This window comes from Crassostrea angulata, chromosome 3 (assembly GCF_025612915.1).
Source record: "Crassostrea angulata isolate pt1a10 chromosome 3, ASM2561291v2, whole genome shotgun sequence".
Taxonomy (NCBI): Eukaryota; Metazoa; Mollusca; class Bivalvia; order Ostreida; family Ostreidae; genus Magallana; species Magallana angulata.
The window spans coordinates 34,425,218-34,443,480 of record NC_069113.1 but is presented as its reverse complement, the minus strand read 5'-3'; the positions used below and the strand labels follow the sequence as shown (position 1 = coordinate 34,443,480).

Here is an 18,263-nt window from a genome sequence, read left to right as displayed (position 1 = left end):
GGTACTTATATTCTCTACCAATTTTACGTAAAATATTCTAAAATTGTGTTGATCTTTCACCTGCGCCAAGCTGGTTTTACATGCATTAAAATTTCTTCATTCAGTTGTTTACACGTAGCAGGGAGAGTCTCCAAACCACTAGTTTATAAATAGTCTTTTACTTAAAACGAAGCTTTAAAACTGCCGATTATTTGATACTGGTTTTTAATATGAATGAATTCTGTACGTCTAGAATTAACTGCAGCATCTATATAAAGGAAACATGCGGTATTATACTGGTTTGATATAATTCACTTTTAACGTTAAGATACATTCCCTGAGAACTATCGACAGGAATGCAGATCGTGACGTCAAAGTTAATTATGACGTCATATCGTATGAAGTACAGACAAGTGACTTTCTACATATCGCATCGGGAAGCCTTAACATGCCCGCGAAGAACAGATTTTGAAAATTTTCGTAATAAATATTGACAATTTTTTTACTTTTTAAAGCGCTAAGCATAGCTCAGCCCTTTATTGTCGTTAGACTTCAACTTCCGGTGCATCGAATAACCGCCCCCTATAAGCAAAAGTATACATCATTTAAACTGGTTAGGGAACCAGTTTCAGGGGTTTATGCACATAACTGCACGGGCTATTGTGAATCTAATTTACGGGTTATTGTGAAATTAATGTACGGGGCTTACATACATCATTGCAGGGACTGTCATGCAGTGATGAGGAAATATAGTGCGTATACAGAAGCTGAAATGCTATATACATATATCTGTTATATACATACAGAAGCTGGGTTAGCGCTTTTCAGTACTATCAGTACTTTGATTTAATCTTTAGCTTTTAAGATCTGTGTACAAATATAGAATTGTTAGCAAATCTCTGTATCTTGCTTATAATTCGAAGCAAACACTCAAGAATGGTTAGTAAATAGAAATTGTTAACAATTAAACACAAGAAACATGCACTACATGTATAACAAATAAAGAACACATAGTACAATTTATTTTTTCGAAATGAATCATATATATACATGTATATACCTACATATTTCCGTAAGCGATATCAAACTCTATTTAAACTGAATAAACTAGAGAAAATGCCAAGCATCTCAACAAAAACCTATTGCATTAATCTACCATTACGCAAAAAATAATGCCGAATTACCGATAGAATGAATTGTATTTCAGTACTCCTACATCAGATTTTGCTTAATTTGCGCAGGTAAACAGTTAACGTAACTGTTTGATTTACCGAAGTCTCTGTTTGATTTGATACGTAAAAATCACGAAATACAGACGACAGTTTCCAGGTTACAAAGCATAAATAATGAAAACGAAACGAAAATCAGAACAAGCTAACATCAACGTCATGTGTGAAAACTGTCAACGCATTGAAATATTTAGCCTCAATTTACTTCACAAAATCGGCACCAATATATTTTTCATGTTTCAAAAATTTCCCTTCATACGCGAACTGTTGCACAACAAGCAAATTCATCATAGTCAGATCGACCCTTTTTCGTATAATGTCATGGCTGCTTTAAACAAAGAACCTCGTTTTAGAAGTATGGAATACGAGTCTTGGTAAAATGGGTAAGCAAAACCGGGCCGTGGCAAAATAAAAGCCGGGGCAGATCGGCAATCGTCAATTCCAAATACGCATTATTTTGCAGCAATATTTACAGCAAATACAAATATACTGGTCCATCAAATATCCTGAAATTTTTAATGAGATTGGCAGATTAATAACTGCTTATCTTTTGTTTTGCCCAGGCCAAGTCTTGTCTACCCATTTTACCGGATGCCGAATCCGAGGCTATTAAACTGATTGAAACACGCCTTTCCTTTATTATTATTTTCGTAATAACTCAGATTTGAAACAGAATTAGACCTTAATTTTTGCAATTTATATTTTCCTTCCCATAAGGATAATTTATGCTAAACTACGTTGAATTGGAATCAGTAGTTCTTGAGAAGAAGATTTTTAAAAATGCACCCCCCTTTTTCTACAGTTTCAAGGTTTTCTCCGCTTTGAATACAGATCGGACTTTTATTTCTGCAATTTATATTTGCCCTCCCATAAGGATGCTTTGTGCCAAATTTGGTTCAAATTGGATAAGCGGTTTTAGAGAAGAAGTTCAAAATGTAAAAAGTTTACAGACAGACAGACAGACGGACAGACGGACAGACGGACGACGGACAAAAAGTGATCAGAATAGCTCACTTGAGCTTTCAGCTCAGGTGAGCTAAAAATTGATGTAAATACCAAAAATAAAACCTCCAACATGACTAAGAGGTGAAAAATTGCTTGTGATTTCGCCAAACGTATGCATTCAAATGTTATTATTGATGCAGTAGACATAATTGGCAGTGCAAAAACACATTTGATGGTTTGTTTGTGTTAAATGCTGTCTAGAAACAAGCAAAAATGTATTTGAAAAAGAGCGAAATTATGATTTTTTAAATAATAAATGTGTGTTATTTTCGCCGTGTCCTTGGGGTAACCAAGACATAAAAGTAGCATGTAACAGTTATCTTTAATCGCGGAACTCTTCAGCCCGAGTTTCCTTCTCTAGTTCTTGTCCCCGCCAAAACATAAACAGACACCGAACACATGTGTTTCACACCGCTGACACAATATGAGGTTCAAAGAAAGTTTGATCGCAATAGTAATTAATTTTGAAGTCCTGAGAGTTACTATGTTACTGTAACAATTAATCAGAATGTTATTTTTTTGTTGCATTAAGCAAATTTGTTGCAGAATATCCATTAACTGGGAGCTGTGTGTATATCCACAACACAGTCATTTTATTCATAATTCCACCTTTTTATTGAATAATTCCCTGGAGTAACTGTCTACTGTGTTACTGTAGAAAAAGTAACCCAAAGGATCGACACATTTGATTACTCCATAGACAATCTATAGAAAAATTTATTGAAAATAATACAATTTTGAGTGATCTGTTTTATATTCCTTGTTCTTCAAACTGACTAGTAATTCTTATATTCACAATTGATAACAAAATGTTCTTCAAGTTTGACAATGTTATGCATTAGAATTTTTGGTTATGCAAGGGACAGAAATAGTAACTCAATGGACGTTTTAAAACAAACTGTTAAATTTGCAATTTGAAAATAAAATAATGATATCAACTTCTTGCAAAATAAATTAGCGGTATAATGCGGATCAAGTAAGTGTTTTGATGTAATGTCTATGTTTCATACACATAACAAAATCAGTATGTAAACAATATAAGTAACACAAAGGACAAGTTTGGTAACCCTAATGACATTAAAAGGATGAAATATGTCTATTTTTTCGAAATAATCATGTATTTTCATTTAATATTTCAGTAATTATAAAATATATTTATTTTGACCATTTGAAATATGAAGTCTCTTTTGAATACAACTTCCATCATTGTTAAACTCGATCGTTGCATTTTACCTATGGTAACACCATGGACAAATTAACCGCCGTTACTTAATGGACAAACTAAACAGAAAAATCAGAAATGCAGTATAAGTAGTGTTCTGTAAACACACATAATAAATGTGGTGGGATAGGACAACTTAGGAAAAATAGAACAATAAAGAATTGCTCAATATATTTTTATAGAAGGTGTTTAAAAATGGTAACGCAAGAACGTTTAATGTATTTCAATATGTCATACACAAATGCCGCAAAACAGTGACGCTTGAGGAAAACAAGAATAATCAAGAAGGGCAGAATATTTCCAGAAGCAAAAAGGAAACTACATTAATGATTGCAAGTTGAAAAACTCAAGAGAATTTCTGACGTATGAACATGAGTCCAAGAGAGCAAAGGAAGGTGTGACCAAAAAAGGAACAAAGAAGAAAGGGGAAGGAAGGAGGAAATCAAAATAAATTCACTGACCCTTCCATTACTTCAGTTGCTAACGTTTCACAAAGAGAATATTATTGTACAAAAAGAAGGAACTGATCAGCTATTGCAAAGTGCTATCGTGGCAATAGAAAGCTTGGAAATGAAGTGCTAAAGAAGATCTGTATGGTTTTAATGACAAATGTTAAGAATGTAAGCAAACAAGAACAAATCAAAGTACTGAAGTACTGAAAGCGGGGCTCTTTTGGTGTGTCTTTATGCATATTGTGTAGTAAAGACTGAAAATCTCTCTCTCTCTCTCTCTCTCTCTCTCTCTCTCTCTCTCTCTCTCTCTCTCTCTCTCTCTCTCTCTCTCTCTCTTACTTTTAATGTCGGCAAAGCATCAGAGAGCGACCAAATTTTGTAAGCGGCTATAAACAAAAAATATGTCTGTCTAGTAGAAGTTAAAAAGTTCAACAGTTGCTGCCTTGAATTTTGCAACAAGCATTATATATTCAATCCCTATTTCTTCAGCGCGCAGCTAAGTAGTTCATGGAAATTCATGCGCATTGTATGTGTCCAAAATGCATAGTAATGTTTTAAAAACACGTTATTAATAAGAAAACTAAAAAAGATAGACAATTCATTCGAAATTAAAAAAAGAAAAGAAACAAAATGCCAACACTTTTGACAAAACGTGGCTCTTTGTGTAACTATTTGGTATAGCGGAAGCTTTACCTTGACGCTGTTTGGTTTTTTGTTTACTTGTGCTATTTATAGTAACATTGGCGATTTGCCTGCCTATAGCCAGGACTCTGCTTTCAGCAGAGCCCGGCTAAAAAAAGGGAAGCCTTGACACACAAAGGACTAACACTTGTAATTTTCACTTCTAGAATGAGACACTTGAAAGGACACAATATGAATACCAGTATCATTTATTCTTTTTCTTTAAAATCTGTCTCAAATAACCGACCAAATTTTGAATGAACATGCATGTAGTCTATGTTGTTACTTTTTTGACCTTGGTGTAACTAGTCATATTCTAAATGTTTAAAGTCAAAAACATCTGCCAATTCTTATCTGAAATCCAAATGCTCTTATTTTCATCCTTTTGTCAATATAATTGCAATGTTGAGAGGAGGGAAAGTGAAGAACTTCATTATTTCTTTCGGAGTTTTGCGCAACATATCCTTTGTGTAACTTTCATTTTCCTCAGTGTTATGTAGATATCCTTGTCACATTCCTTGGTGTTACCGGCACATTTTCCCTAAATTTTGTTATAAATCATTCCACAATTTTTTTTTCTAAATTGCAACAATACATTGTCCTATTCAAATGAAATGTTTCTTGGCAAAACCAGGTTTTTTCGTGTCGGATAATAATTTATTTTGTTGTTACATTTTAAAGGATTATCATATGATCCCATACTAAACTCTTACAGCAGCGTGTTTTTAATTATTCTTGGTTATGAACCCAATTTGGTTTTTTCAGTAGAGTAATTTCAATCTAGATGTTACAATTATGATTCTACAAACCTGTAATTTTCGTCAATATTAATTTTAATGCTACTTATAAGCAAGTATTACACCATGGACATTACTTGTTGGCTCTAAGTACATAATATGCAATTTTTTAGAAAATGTTGACAGAATTCATAATGTTCAAGTATTGATTATGGAACTCTGATATTTGCTTGTTAGAATACAACCTTAGAAAAATTAGAACTCTGCGATTATTTTTTCGGAAAATTGCATGTGGAATTTGGACAAATTTTGAAAATGTCCCATATATATTGTTTTCTACGAGTAAAAGGTTTGGAATGAATTCTAATAAAACATTTCACATGGTTCTTGCACGCTTTGTTCGTTACACTTTACACACCTGATGTGACCCGCAATTCATGACTTCGTTGTATTAGTAACAATATTTTTTGTGCAAACATTTTGCTGAATGAAAAAAAAAACTGAACAATTTAGATTTTTATTTCTAAAATTACAAGTTCTTAATCGTAAAGGAATAGAAAACAGGAAAATTACCAGGTAACGGGAATATGCGTTGGATTATGAATGCGACGGCTGCCTTGGGGGGGGGGGGGTGTTAAAAATCGCGTGAGTCATCATGATCATTGTAAAAAAATCGCAAAAATAAAAAAAAATATTGATAAAGGCAATCAATTTATTTAAAAACTTTTTTTTTTTATAAAATATGTTGGCAATTTTTTTTTGATAAATATTATAAATGATTACACGTTTTCGTCAAAGAAAAGTAGTATTTTACCATGCGTGATTTGCAAAGCTAGAGTTACTTCCCCATAGTGATTTGGCGGGAAAAACATCTATTTTTAGAAACTACATATCCTTACCTATCAAACGAGTACATTTAATATATACCTTACCAGGCATCATTTTTTGGTAAATTGTACATCGGATACCTTAACACTTACTGTGTGTCTGTTATTAGCCATCGGCATTGTTTACGTAAATCCATAGACATATATTCATGCCTTTATTTAGAGTTAACTATATATAAAATTGACTATACCTGAGGGAATTTTGTTTGGTCTCAGAAAGACGGCCTGATCCTTGGAGATCCACTCTCCTCCTTTGTTGGTGGTGAAAAAGATTTTGGTATTTTTCAGCTTTTCTACCAAAGGTGGGATAAGAATTCTCCAGTGTTCATCAACTTCATTTGTATTTGGAATGCATTGTGATACAGTTGTTGCATGGGCACTCAAATCTTCATAGTTTGAACTTTCCTGGACTAACTCTTGCAGAAAACTAGAATAGACTTCTGATAAAACCTCAATAACGAGTGCTTGGTTCCACTGAATTGACTTATCTGTGTGGGTATGATTGCGTATCTGGTCAGCAGTCGGCCATTTCACAAATCGTCTGCTTTGACTAAGGGCAAAAAACCCATTGACATGAATTGGCAATCCACTAAGACTTTTCTCTGTTAATGGAAGTGGTAAAAAGCAGAAAACATGGCCTTGGAAATTTGAAGGACAATCCATATCCATAGCTACACCTACATAGGGACTGTAAGACAAAGAGTCATCTTTTGAGAGTTTTCGCAGTGTTGAGGACATACTGTTTTCCCCTTGAAACAAATTCATCACCTTCCAAGATCTACATGTAGCATTGCGTGCATCATCTTCCACATAGATTTTCATGTTATAACTATTTGCTATCGGGTCTGATGGTAAGGTATTTCCTAAACCTTGAATCTGTGATCTCATGTCTTTTCTGGCAGACCGTACTGCTTCAATGGTTGTCTCATCTATGCAAACAGAAAAAATCTTTTCACCTATGTATCCTGTCTTTGATTCACTTTCTTCTCGAAGTAAAGTGATACTTTCAAGGCATTTCAAAAAGAGCAATGATACTGGGGCCTCGTCCTTGAATGACATAAACAGGTCATCCACTTTGGATTTGTCGTAAATGTTGTCCGAGAGTTTTGTCTCCTCTTGGCGCAGAGGAAATCTAAATATGGTTCCCTCAAAGTGTCCACTTTCTATAGTATTTTGATCAAACCCAAACACTCCTGAGAAGGCCTTTAGACAATCTTCTACATTAAATTTTTTATACTTGTGAAGTTTCTTCAGTTTCAAGGTCTGACAGACCTTTGAGGAATCTTGATGTGGGTCCAATACTAGAAGCTGGTCTCCACTTATGATAACTGGATGGTCTGCAAGAAATGAAGTTATTATAGTGCAAAGAAATTTTAAATAATGGTAGCAAAACTATAATTACATGAATGTACAAAATCAAATGATAACAAACAATATCAATGCTATTTTTTTCTCTCTGACTAAAAGGGACAAGGTTTATGCACTCTACAGCACCCTCCTATATGCAATCTTAATGCAATTATTCCAAACAAGCTTGCTGTTTTCCAGTATTTTTATTACATTCATTCAAGATTATGAGGGGCCAAAGTCTAAATAATAAAAGAATCAGCAATTTGTTAAAATGCTTGCATATAAGTAAAACCAATATCATAACATTTCAGTTTTTGTGAATTAAAATATTTCCTTTGTTAAATAGGATCCCCTATGTGGCCATACCCTACTCCTAAAGAATTTGGTTATGGCAAAATTATTTAAGGTTTTAAGGTTTGTTTCACAAAAGTTACAGCTTTCTAGGCAAATGGTTTTTGAGAAGATATGTAAAAAATTTTCTCTATACCTATGTAAAAATTTGCTCCCCCTCCCTGTGACCCAATCCTACCCCTGGGGATCATGATTTGAACAAACTTGAATCTATCCCAACCCTACCTTTGGATGCTTTCACACAAGTTTAAGCTTTTCTGCCCATTCAGTTTCTATGAGAAGAAGATTTTTAAAGATTTTTCTTTAGGCTGCAGCAATATCATTTCTTGTTCGTCGGACATCCAATGAACAAAGGTATGTGTAGGCCAGCGATTAAATTATAAAAACATTTTTTTAAGGCAAAAGTTTCGGCCTTATATAGATAAAGGACTATATTTAGTATGCTTAAAAATCTGCCCCCAGTTTTAACCAATTTCTAAAAAGTATCGTATTAAAATCAAATCTTCATAAATCATTATACAGAGGATGCCTACCACTTTAATCCTGATTTCATGATTTCCCATTTGCTGTTTATTTATGACGTCACCTAAATGAGCTAAACCCTACAATTTTTGAAAACAAATGTTTATATTTTGCATTAGGAAGTATTGAGCGCAGATGTGCTCAAGTACGATTTTAACATATGTTTTTGTTCATATAATTATACACATCATACTATAAAATAGTACTTTAGCAAGCTTAAGCCTGCGCTCGATGTTTCCAAGTCGAAAAACCACGGGTGGGATGAACAAGAAATAATATTGGTGTGGCCCTATACATTCCCATGTAATAATTTAACTCTCTATTGTGGCCCCACCCTACCCCTTGGGACCAGAAGTAGAACAAACTTGAATATACCCTACCTTATGGTGCTTCCACAAAAATTTCAGTTTTTTTTAGATTTCCTGACTGATTTAATGTTTAAGAGAAGATTTTTGAAAGTTTCTAAAAGATTTACAATAATTTTTAATTATCTCCCCTTAAAAAAGGGTGTGGTTCTTAACTTTTGTAACTTTGAATTTCCTTTGCCTAAGGGTGCTTTGCAATAAGTTTAGTTGAAATTAGCCAAGTGGTTCTGGAGAAAATGTTGAAAATGTGAAAAGTTTACGGCCAGAAAGACGAACAGAGGACAGACAAAATGTGATCAGAAAAGCTCAGTTGAGCTTTCAGCTCAGTTGAGCTTTCAGCTCAGTTGAGCTTGAAATTGATTCATAATAAATATTGATGAATTTACATTATATAGAACAAAATAACACCCAAAACTTTTATTATTCAAAGTTTAGTTGAAATTAGCCAAGTGGTTCTGGAGAAGATGTTGAAAATGTAAAAAGTTTACGGCCAGAAAGACAAACAGAGGACAGACAAAATGTGATCAGAAAAGCTCAGTTGAGCTCTGAGCTCAGTTGAGCTAGAAATTGATTCATCATGAATATTGATGAATTCACATTATATAGAACAAAATAACACCAAAAAATGTTATTATTCTATTATTGCAGAATAATCTTGAGGTACTGTGAGCAAGTTCACAAATGATATTTCCTGCTTAGAAAATAAATTAACTCCAGTATTTTTCTATTGGAAAGTCATTTCTCTTACAGTAACCTTGAACTTGCACAATGACCACAGCTCCAGATTAGGGTATATTTAGAGGTCAGATTTTGGCCAAGACAGAAACTATGCATTTTTTTAACAATGACCTTGAACTTGCACAACTGACCCTAGGTAAGTTTATGACACACCCTCAGGACATGAGCAATCTTGATCTGAAGAAGGAACATCAAATGTTTCACCATAAGAAAGGTGTAGACCGGACACAATGAACTTTTTCTTCCAATGACCTTGAACTTGCTCAAACGATCTTGGGTCAAATTCCAGACACAATATAAGGTCATAAGCATTCTTTGTGTAAAGTAAGAACTGTCAATGATTCTCCATAAGAAAGATAAAGAAAGATATAGACCGGACACAAATTTTGCACTTTTTCTTCCAATGACCTTGAACTTGCTCAAATGACCTTGGGCCAAAATCATGTCACACCCTCAAGTCATAAGCAACCTTGGTGTGAAGTCAGAACACAAATTTTTTCACTTTTTCTTCCAATGACCTTGAACTTGCTCAAATGACCTTGGGCCAAAATCATGTCACACCCTCAAGTCATAAGCAACCTTGGTGTGAAGTCAGAACACAAATTTTTTCACTTTTTCTTCCAATGACCTTGAACTTGCTCAAATGACCTTGGGCCAAAATCATGTCACAACCTCAAGTCATAAGCAACCTTGGTGTGAAGTCAGAACTCCATAAGAGAGATAAGGACCTGACATTATCGCGCAGACATACGGACAAGCTGATTCCTATATACCCGGCAGGGGTGTGCAATTACCATCGCCCGACGCCCGGGGCTACCGATTTTAGAGGTCGGGCTAGCAAAAACATTAACTGTGGTAGCCCGTCGGGCTAGTAAATCATAACCAGAGTTGGCAAAATATGCCGGTAAATTTGCAGTGTCCTAGTAGGAAAAGTGTATCGTCATTGTTATCACAGAGGCATGATATCTGCTCCTTTTAAGTCATGATAGCCTAAAAATTTCTGAAGCATTTTTTTCTCGTGCTACATTCTTCTGAGAAAAACACTCTGCTGTAAGTTTCACACTTTGAAGTTTTACCGACAGTGTTGACCTCACCAGTGGCCAGACGAGATAGTCACGCCTCACTGCACATGGCTTCCGTAGTTACCTGTGCAGCTGTTTCAAGTGACATCACTGTAAAATGATTCCTTTTTCTTTAATATGTATTCATTGGCTTTTTTAAATATAATTTTTTTTTTACAGAGAGAGAGAGAGAGAGAGAGAGAGAGAGAGAGATTCATTACAAAGATATTATAAATTTCTGCACTAACTATTCTCATGAACACATTTTAAAGTGACCTGCTTGGTGAATTAAAAAAAAATTCATATTTTGCATATTATTATTTGTGCATTTTCCATTATTTTAAATTAAAATTTACCATTACTTAATTAATTGCATAGTTGTATTTTGTAAATGGAAATTAAACAGGATAGAATGCATGCACACATAGATAGTTGCAGTGATTTTATAGAGTCTGTTCACATTCACAATGTTACGTTTGGGTTTTATTATATAAACGGTACCCAAACCAATTTTGTAGCTAAAATGTGAGAGATCAATGAAGTTGAATATTTTTGAACTAGTCTACCACAGAAAACATGCAAGTAAAAAATATTTCGTATATTAATAATTATATACTAGTATCATACAGGGTTTTTTATAAAATGAAATGTTGACATGTCCGAAATAGTCTGGCTAGTAACTTTGAATCTTGGGCTAGTAACTTTGGTACTCCCACTAGCCCCTGGGCTAGTGGCCAAATTTTGTAATTGCACACCCCTGTATAACCCCCAAAACTTTGTTTGCTGAGGGTATAATTATTCATATGCTGTCATGGTATTAGACTTAAACAGTACATATTATACATGTATGATTAATGTAAAGCATATTTAAGCATTGAATCATTATTTTTTGAAAGATGTTAATCTCATGACTGCAACAGTGTGTGCATACAAATTAAATAACGAGCACTAACGTGTTATTAAAATTTGTTTGTACACAGCATTGCAATAAGAGATCACATATCTTTCAAAAACTAATGATTCAATGCTTATATAAACAATATTTACTTCGAATTCCATTCCCTTTTCACAATTCTGTTTTAGATTTCAAAAGCTCTGCCTCATTCTACGAGTTATGCGTAATTAATGGAAGAGCCATTGGAACAGCCGATTTATGCTGCCAAAATACTGCACAAGGCTATAAATTCCAATTACACAATCCTTTTTAGGGTCTTCCGTTTTCAACGGAAGACCCTCTTGTTATTCTTCGGTTTCTTTTTATTAGGGTCTTCCGTTTTCAACGGAAGATCCTCTTGTTATTCTTCGGTTTCTTTTTAGGGTCTTCCGTTTCCAACGGAAGACCCTCTTGTTATTCTTCGGTTTCTTTTTATTAGGGTCTTCCGTTTTCCAACGGAAGACCCTTTTGTTTTTCTACGGTTTCTTTTTTTTCTTATTCTTATTCTTATTATTCTTTTTATTTTTTTTCCAACTCGAATATTTCAAAAACGCTTGCATCGAGTGTTTAGAAATTTACAGGTTTAATGTATATCTAAAAGATCTCTATGATATGAAAAAAGTATTTGATGACGTCATCAAATTCGTCAGATATTGACGTTTTTCACGTTTTAAAAAGTGATTTTGTCCGGAGCTTTTCTCATTTTCGATTTAAGATAAAGCTATGAGATTTACAGAGTAGGTAGAACTACCGTTTTACTTATGACATAAGGCTGGAAACTCAATTCGGACACTTCCGGTCGAAACCGGAAGCAAAACCAATTTTTTTGAATTTTCATGTTTCTCAATTTTAAAATTTTTACGTACGCATCTTACAGTAATTTCCATGCTGAGTTCAAAACTGAAATCCGTTTGAAAATCGGACGATGCATTACAAAGTTATTGGGGTTTAAATATTGATTTTTCCGGAAATTTTCATTCCGCGTCCTTGGTTTAAAAAATAGCGTAATGTTCAAAGTAAAATTAACTCGTACCAAAAATAATTGTTAAGTCGTACTTGAACACATTCGGATTTTTTTCGGTTAAGTCGTTCTTGAAATCGGAAAGGTTTTTGTTAAGTCGTACTTAAAATCATTCGTATTTTGTTAAGTCGTACCAGGAATACTTCGATTATTTTTATCTTTTTTTTTTTAGTTACTCTTGTTATTGGTTTGAGAGCTCTGCTTCTTACAGGAACTTCCAGCTTTACTTTCGACATTAACGGAAGACCCACTCGTTGCTTTGCAACGAGCTTTGCTCTAGTTATTATTAGGGTCTTCCGTTGGAAACGGAAGACCCTCTTGTTATTCTATTGTTTCTTTTTATTATTATTAGGGTCTTCCGTTTCCAACGGAAGACCCTCTTGTTCTTCTATTGTTTCTTTTTATTAGGGTCTTCCGTTTTCAACGGAAGACCCTTTTGTTATTCTTCGGTTTCTTTTTATTATTATACTTTTTCTTTTTTTTTCTGACTCCTTCTCGGCTTTATAACTCAAAAAGTTTCCAACCGATTTTGATGAAACTTTGAGAGATAATGTGAAACTATTATAGCTCAAAAATGTAAAAGTTTACTAGACATCGTCACTTCCGTTTTGACGTAACGTCATTTTTAAACTTTAAAAAAGTCATTTTGTCCGCGGCGTTTCTCAAAAACGCTTTAAGATAGAGGCTTGAAATTGTCAATGGTTATGATTTGGTCGATTTACCTCTGTAATAAGGCTGGAAATGACAATTTGTCACTTCCGGTCGAAACTGGAAGTGAAACAAAATTTTCGAAAAAATGAATTTTCTGATCAAATCAAAAATGAATATGTGTTTTGTAGAGCTTATTAAACTGAATCTAACACTGAAAGCCTTTTAAAAATCGGACGATGCATTACAGAGATATCGGGGTTTAAAAATTGATTTTTCCGGAAATTTTGATTCCGCGTTTTTGGTTAAGAAATTAGTATCAAGTTCTTGGTTAAATTAACTTGTACCTAAAAATTAATTGTTAAGTCGTACTGTAACACATTCGGATTTTTTTTGTTAAGTCGTTCTTGAAATCGGAAAGGTTTTTGTTAAGTCGTAGGTAAAATTATTCGGATTTTGTTAAGTCGTACCAGGAATAATTCGATTTTTTCATCTTTTTATTTAAGGTACTCTTGTTATTGGTTTAAGAGCTCTGCTTCTTACAGGAACTTCTAGCTTTACTTCCGACATTAACGGAAGACCCACTCGTTGCTTTGCAACGAGCTTTGCTCTAGTTATTATTATTATTATTATTCTTTTTCTTTATTTTTCTGACTTTTTTAAAGCTTAATATCTCAAAAAGTTTTTAACGGATTTACATGAAACTTTCAGGGATTATGAAACATCATCGTCCCTTAAAGATGTTAAATTTTTAACCACAACGTTACTTCCGTTTTTACGTTACGTCAATTTTTAAATTTAAAAAAAGTGATTTTGTCCAGGGCGTTTTTCAAAAACGCTTTAAGATAGAGACTTGGAATTTTCTGTGTTGAAGCATTGATCGTTTTTATTTGGACATAAGGCTGGAATTTAGTTTCCGTCACTTCCGGTGCAAACTGGAAGTATTTTAAAATTTTCGAATTTTCGAATTTTTCGTTTTAATTTAAAATACTTACGAGTTTTGTAGAGTTTGTTATGCTGAACACGAATCTGAAATCCGTTTGAAAATCGGACGATGCATTACAGAGATATCGGGGATTAAAAATTGATTTTTCCGGAAATTTTGATTCCGCGTCCTTGGTTTAAAAAATAGCGTAATGTTCAAAGTAAAATTAACTCGTACCAAAAATAATCGCTAAGTCGTACTTGAACACATTCGGGATTTTTTTTGTTAATTCGTTCTTGAAATCAGAAAGGTTTTTGTTAAGTCGTACTTAAAATCATTCGGATTTGGTTAAGTCGTACCAGGAATAATTAGATTTTTTCATCTTTTTATTTTGTTACTCTTGTTATTAGTTTAAAGGTCTGCTTCATACAGGAACTTCCAGCTTTACTTCCGATATTAACGGAAGACCCACTCGTTGCTTTGCAACGAGCTTTGCTCTAGTTATTATTATTCTTTTTCTTTATTTTTCTGACTTTTTTAAAGCTTAATATCTCAAAAAGTTTTCAACGGATTTACATGAAACTTTCAGGGATTATGGAACGTCACTGTCCCTTTAAGATGTTAAATTTTGAATTACAACGTCACTTCCGTTTTTACGTTACGTCAATTTTTAAATTTTAAAAAAGTGATTTTGTCCAGGGCGTTTTTCGAAAACGCTTGAAGATAGAGACTTGAAATTTTCTGTGTTGAAGCATTGATCGTTTTTATTTGGACATAAGGCTGGAATTTAGTTTCCGTTACTTCCGGTCCAAACCGGAAGTGTTTTAAAAATTTTGAATTTTCGAATTTTTCATATGAATTTCAAATGTTTACGAGGTTTGTAAAGTTGGTTATGCTGAATACGAAACTGAAATCCGTTTGAAAATCAGACGATGCATTACAGAGATATCGGGGTTTAAAAATTGATTTTTCCGGAAAATTTGATTCCGCGTCCTTGGTTTAAAAAATAGCGTAATGTTCAAAGTAAAATTAACTCGTACCAAGAATAATTGCTAAGTCGTACTTGAACACATTCGGATTTTTTTGTTAAGTCGTTCTTAAAATCGGAAAGGTTGTTGTTAAGTCGTACTTAAAATCATTCGTATTTTGTTAAGTCGTACCAGGAATAATTCGATTTTTTCATATTATTTATTTTAGTTACTCTTGTTATTGGTTTAAGAGCTCTGCATCTTACAGGAACTTCCAGCTTTACTTCCGACATTAAAGGAAGACCCACTCGTTGCTTTGCAACGAGCTTTGCTCTAGTTATTATTATTATTCTTTTTCTTTATTTTTCTGACTTTTTTAAAGCTTAATATCTCAAAAAGTTTTCAACGGATTCACATGAAATTTTCAGGGATTATGGAGTATCACTGTCCCTTAAAGGTGTTAAATTTTTAACTACAACGTCACTTCCGTTTTTACGTTACGTCAATTTTTAAATTTTAAAAAAGTGATTTTGTCCAGGGCGTTTTTCAAAAATGCTTCAAGATAAAGACTTGGAATTTTCTGTGTTGAAGCAATGATCGTTTTTATTTGGACATAAGACTGGAAATTAGTTTCCGTCACTTCCGGTCTAAACCGGAAGTGTTTTAAAATTTTCGAATTTTTCGTTTTAATTTAAAATGTTTACGAGGTTTGTAGAGTTTGTTATGCTGAACACGAATCTGAAATCCGTTTGAAAATCGGACGATGCATTACAGAGATATCGGGGGTTTAAAATTGATTTTTCCGGAAATTTTGATTCCGCGTCCTTGGTTTAAAAAATAGCGTAATGTTCAAAGTAAAATTAACTCGTACCAAAAATAATCGCTAAGTCGTACTTGAACACATTCGGATTTTTTTGTTAAGTCGTTCTTGAAATCAGAAAGGTTGTTGTTAAGTCGTACGTAAAATCATTCGTATTTTGTTAAGTCGTACCAGGAATAATTTGATTTTTTTCATCTTTTTATTTTAGTTACTCTTGTTATTGGTTTAAGGGCTCTGCTTCATACAGGAACTTCCAGCTTTACTTCCGATATTAACGGAAGACCCACTCGTTGCTTTGCAACGAGCTTTGCTCTAGTTATTATTCTTTTTCTTTTCTTCTGACTCCTTTTTTGCCTCATAACTCAACAGGTTTTAAACCGATTTTGATGAAATTTTCAGAGATTTTTGCAAGTTAGCGTCCCTCAAAAATGTAAAAGTTTCAAAGAGAACGTCACCTCCGTTTTGACGTGACGTCATTTTTAAAAATTTCAAAAAGTCATTTTGTCCCGGACTTTTCTCAAAAACTCTTTAAGATAGAGGCTTGAAATTTTGAATGGTTATGATTTGATCGATTTACCTCTGTAATAAGGCTGGAAATAAAAATCTATCACTTCCGGTCGAAACCGGAAGTAAAACAAATTTTTCGAAAAAATGAATTTTCTGATTTAATCAAAAATGTATATGTGTTTTGTAGAGCTTATTAAGCTGAATCTAACACTGAAAGCCGTTTTAAAATCGGACGATGCATTACAGAGATCTCGGGGTTTAAAAATTGATTTTTCCGGAAATTTTGATTCCGCGTCCTTGGTTTGAAAAATAGTGTAATGTCAAAGTAAAATTAACTCGTACCAAAAATAATTGTTAAGTCGTACTGTAACACATTCGGATTTTTTTTGTTAAGTCGTTCTTAAAATGGGAACGGTTTTTGTTAAGTCGTACTTAAAATTATTCGTATTTTGTTAAGTCGTACCAGGAATAATTCGATTTTTTTCATATTTTTATTTTTGTTACCATTGTTATTGGTTTAAGAGCTCTGCTTCTTACAGGAACTTCCAGCTTTACTTCCGACATTAACGGAAGACCCACTCGTTGCTTTGCAACGAGCTTTGCTCTAGTTAGGGTCTTCCGTTTCCAACGGAAGACCCTCTTGTTATTCTATTGTTTCTTTTTATTAGGGTCTTCCGTTTCCAACGGAAGACCCTCTTGTTATTCTATTGTTTCCTTTTATTATTATTAGGGTCTTCCGTTTCCAACGGAAGAACCTCTTGTTATTCTATTGTTTCTTTTTATTAAGGTCTTCCGTTTCCAACGGAAGACCTTATTGTTTTTCTTCGGTTTTTTTTTCTCATTCTTCTCCTTTTTTTTCTTACCGATTTTGTGTCAGCGATTACTCGAAAACTGTTTGATCGATTTTAATAAAATTTGCAGATCTTATTGACATTAGTTTAAACTTGATCGGAATTTTTTTTGGTTGATGACGTCATTTCCGTTTTTGAAATATCGACGTTTTCTTGATTTTCAGAGTGTCGGCTTGTCCAAGAGAGTTATCAAAAACTATAAAAGATATTAAGTTCAAAATTTCAGGAATGATAGACAAAAGATTGTAGATATGTAATAAGGCATTAATAAATTTCAGGCACAAAAGGCGCTAAAGCTCGGTAGGGCTCGAAAAATGAGATGAAAAAAGCGTTGTGATTTTGCTTGGTTTTCTTAGATTATCTTTTTTCTCACAAATATTTTGTTAAGACATGTAGAAGAACAAAAATTTATATTTACAAGATCTTTTGTTGACTCCTAGAAAAAGGGGCTGGCCCCTCAAATTAAGGACCTAGAACCCTTCAAAGTTTTCACTTTATAACTCAAAAGCGGTTAACATTTCGATATGGCTGTCGCGGCAAAAGTTGTTCATTATGATCTTATTAATGTCGTTACAATAATATTTTGTTCGGGTATTGCGTAATATGAGTGTAAAAAGCCAGACTTGTTACCATGTATTTGTGTTTTTTTTGGCAAATAAACGGGGTATTTGTGCGTATAACTGACATAAGGGTACCGGTTTACACACGGAAAGTGTTTAAACATTTTAGTTATTTTCTAGTGAAACACATTATAGATTAAAGAACTGTTTCTATGCAATGCATTTGAGTCGCATTTAAAATCTAGCTGTATACCGAACTGTGTATGTTAACAATTACGTATCCGATCCCTTGCCGCAGCCGAGGAAATAGGTCACGAATGGACTAGCGAGCGGTCTGCCGTTATCTAATACACAAGATTTGCGTCTTGCTGTAATGCACACATGGTTTTTTTTTTTATGTAGCTGCAAACACAAAACTTCCGATTTTAATGATTTTAATAGTAAATAAAA

The 18,263-nt window shown here is 33.7% G+C and overlaps 1 protein-coding gene across 2 annotated transcripts in view; it reads right to left on the bottom strand.

Moving 5' to 3' along the window:
• Positions 1-18,263, bottom strand: part of LOC128176270 (sacsin-like) — an 83,157-nt gene that overhangs the window by 21,900 nt on the left and 42,994 nt on the right. For both annotated transcript variants that reach the window (XM_052842484.1, XM_052842482.1), the window contains exon 5: positions 6,384-7,529. In XM_052842484.1, the coding sequence (XP_052698444.1) occupies positions 6,384-7,529 (1,146 nt within the window). The remainder of the gene's footprint in view (positions 1-6,383; positions 7,530-18,263) is intronic.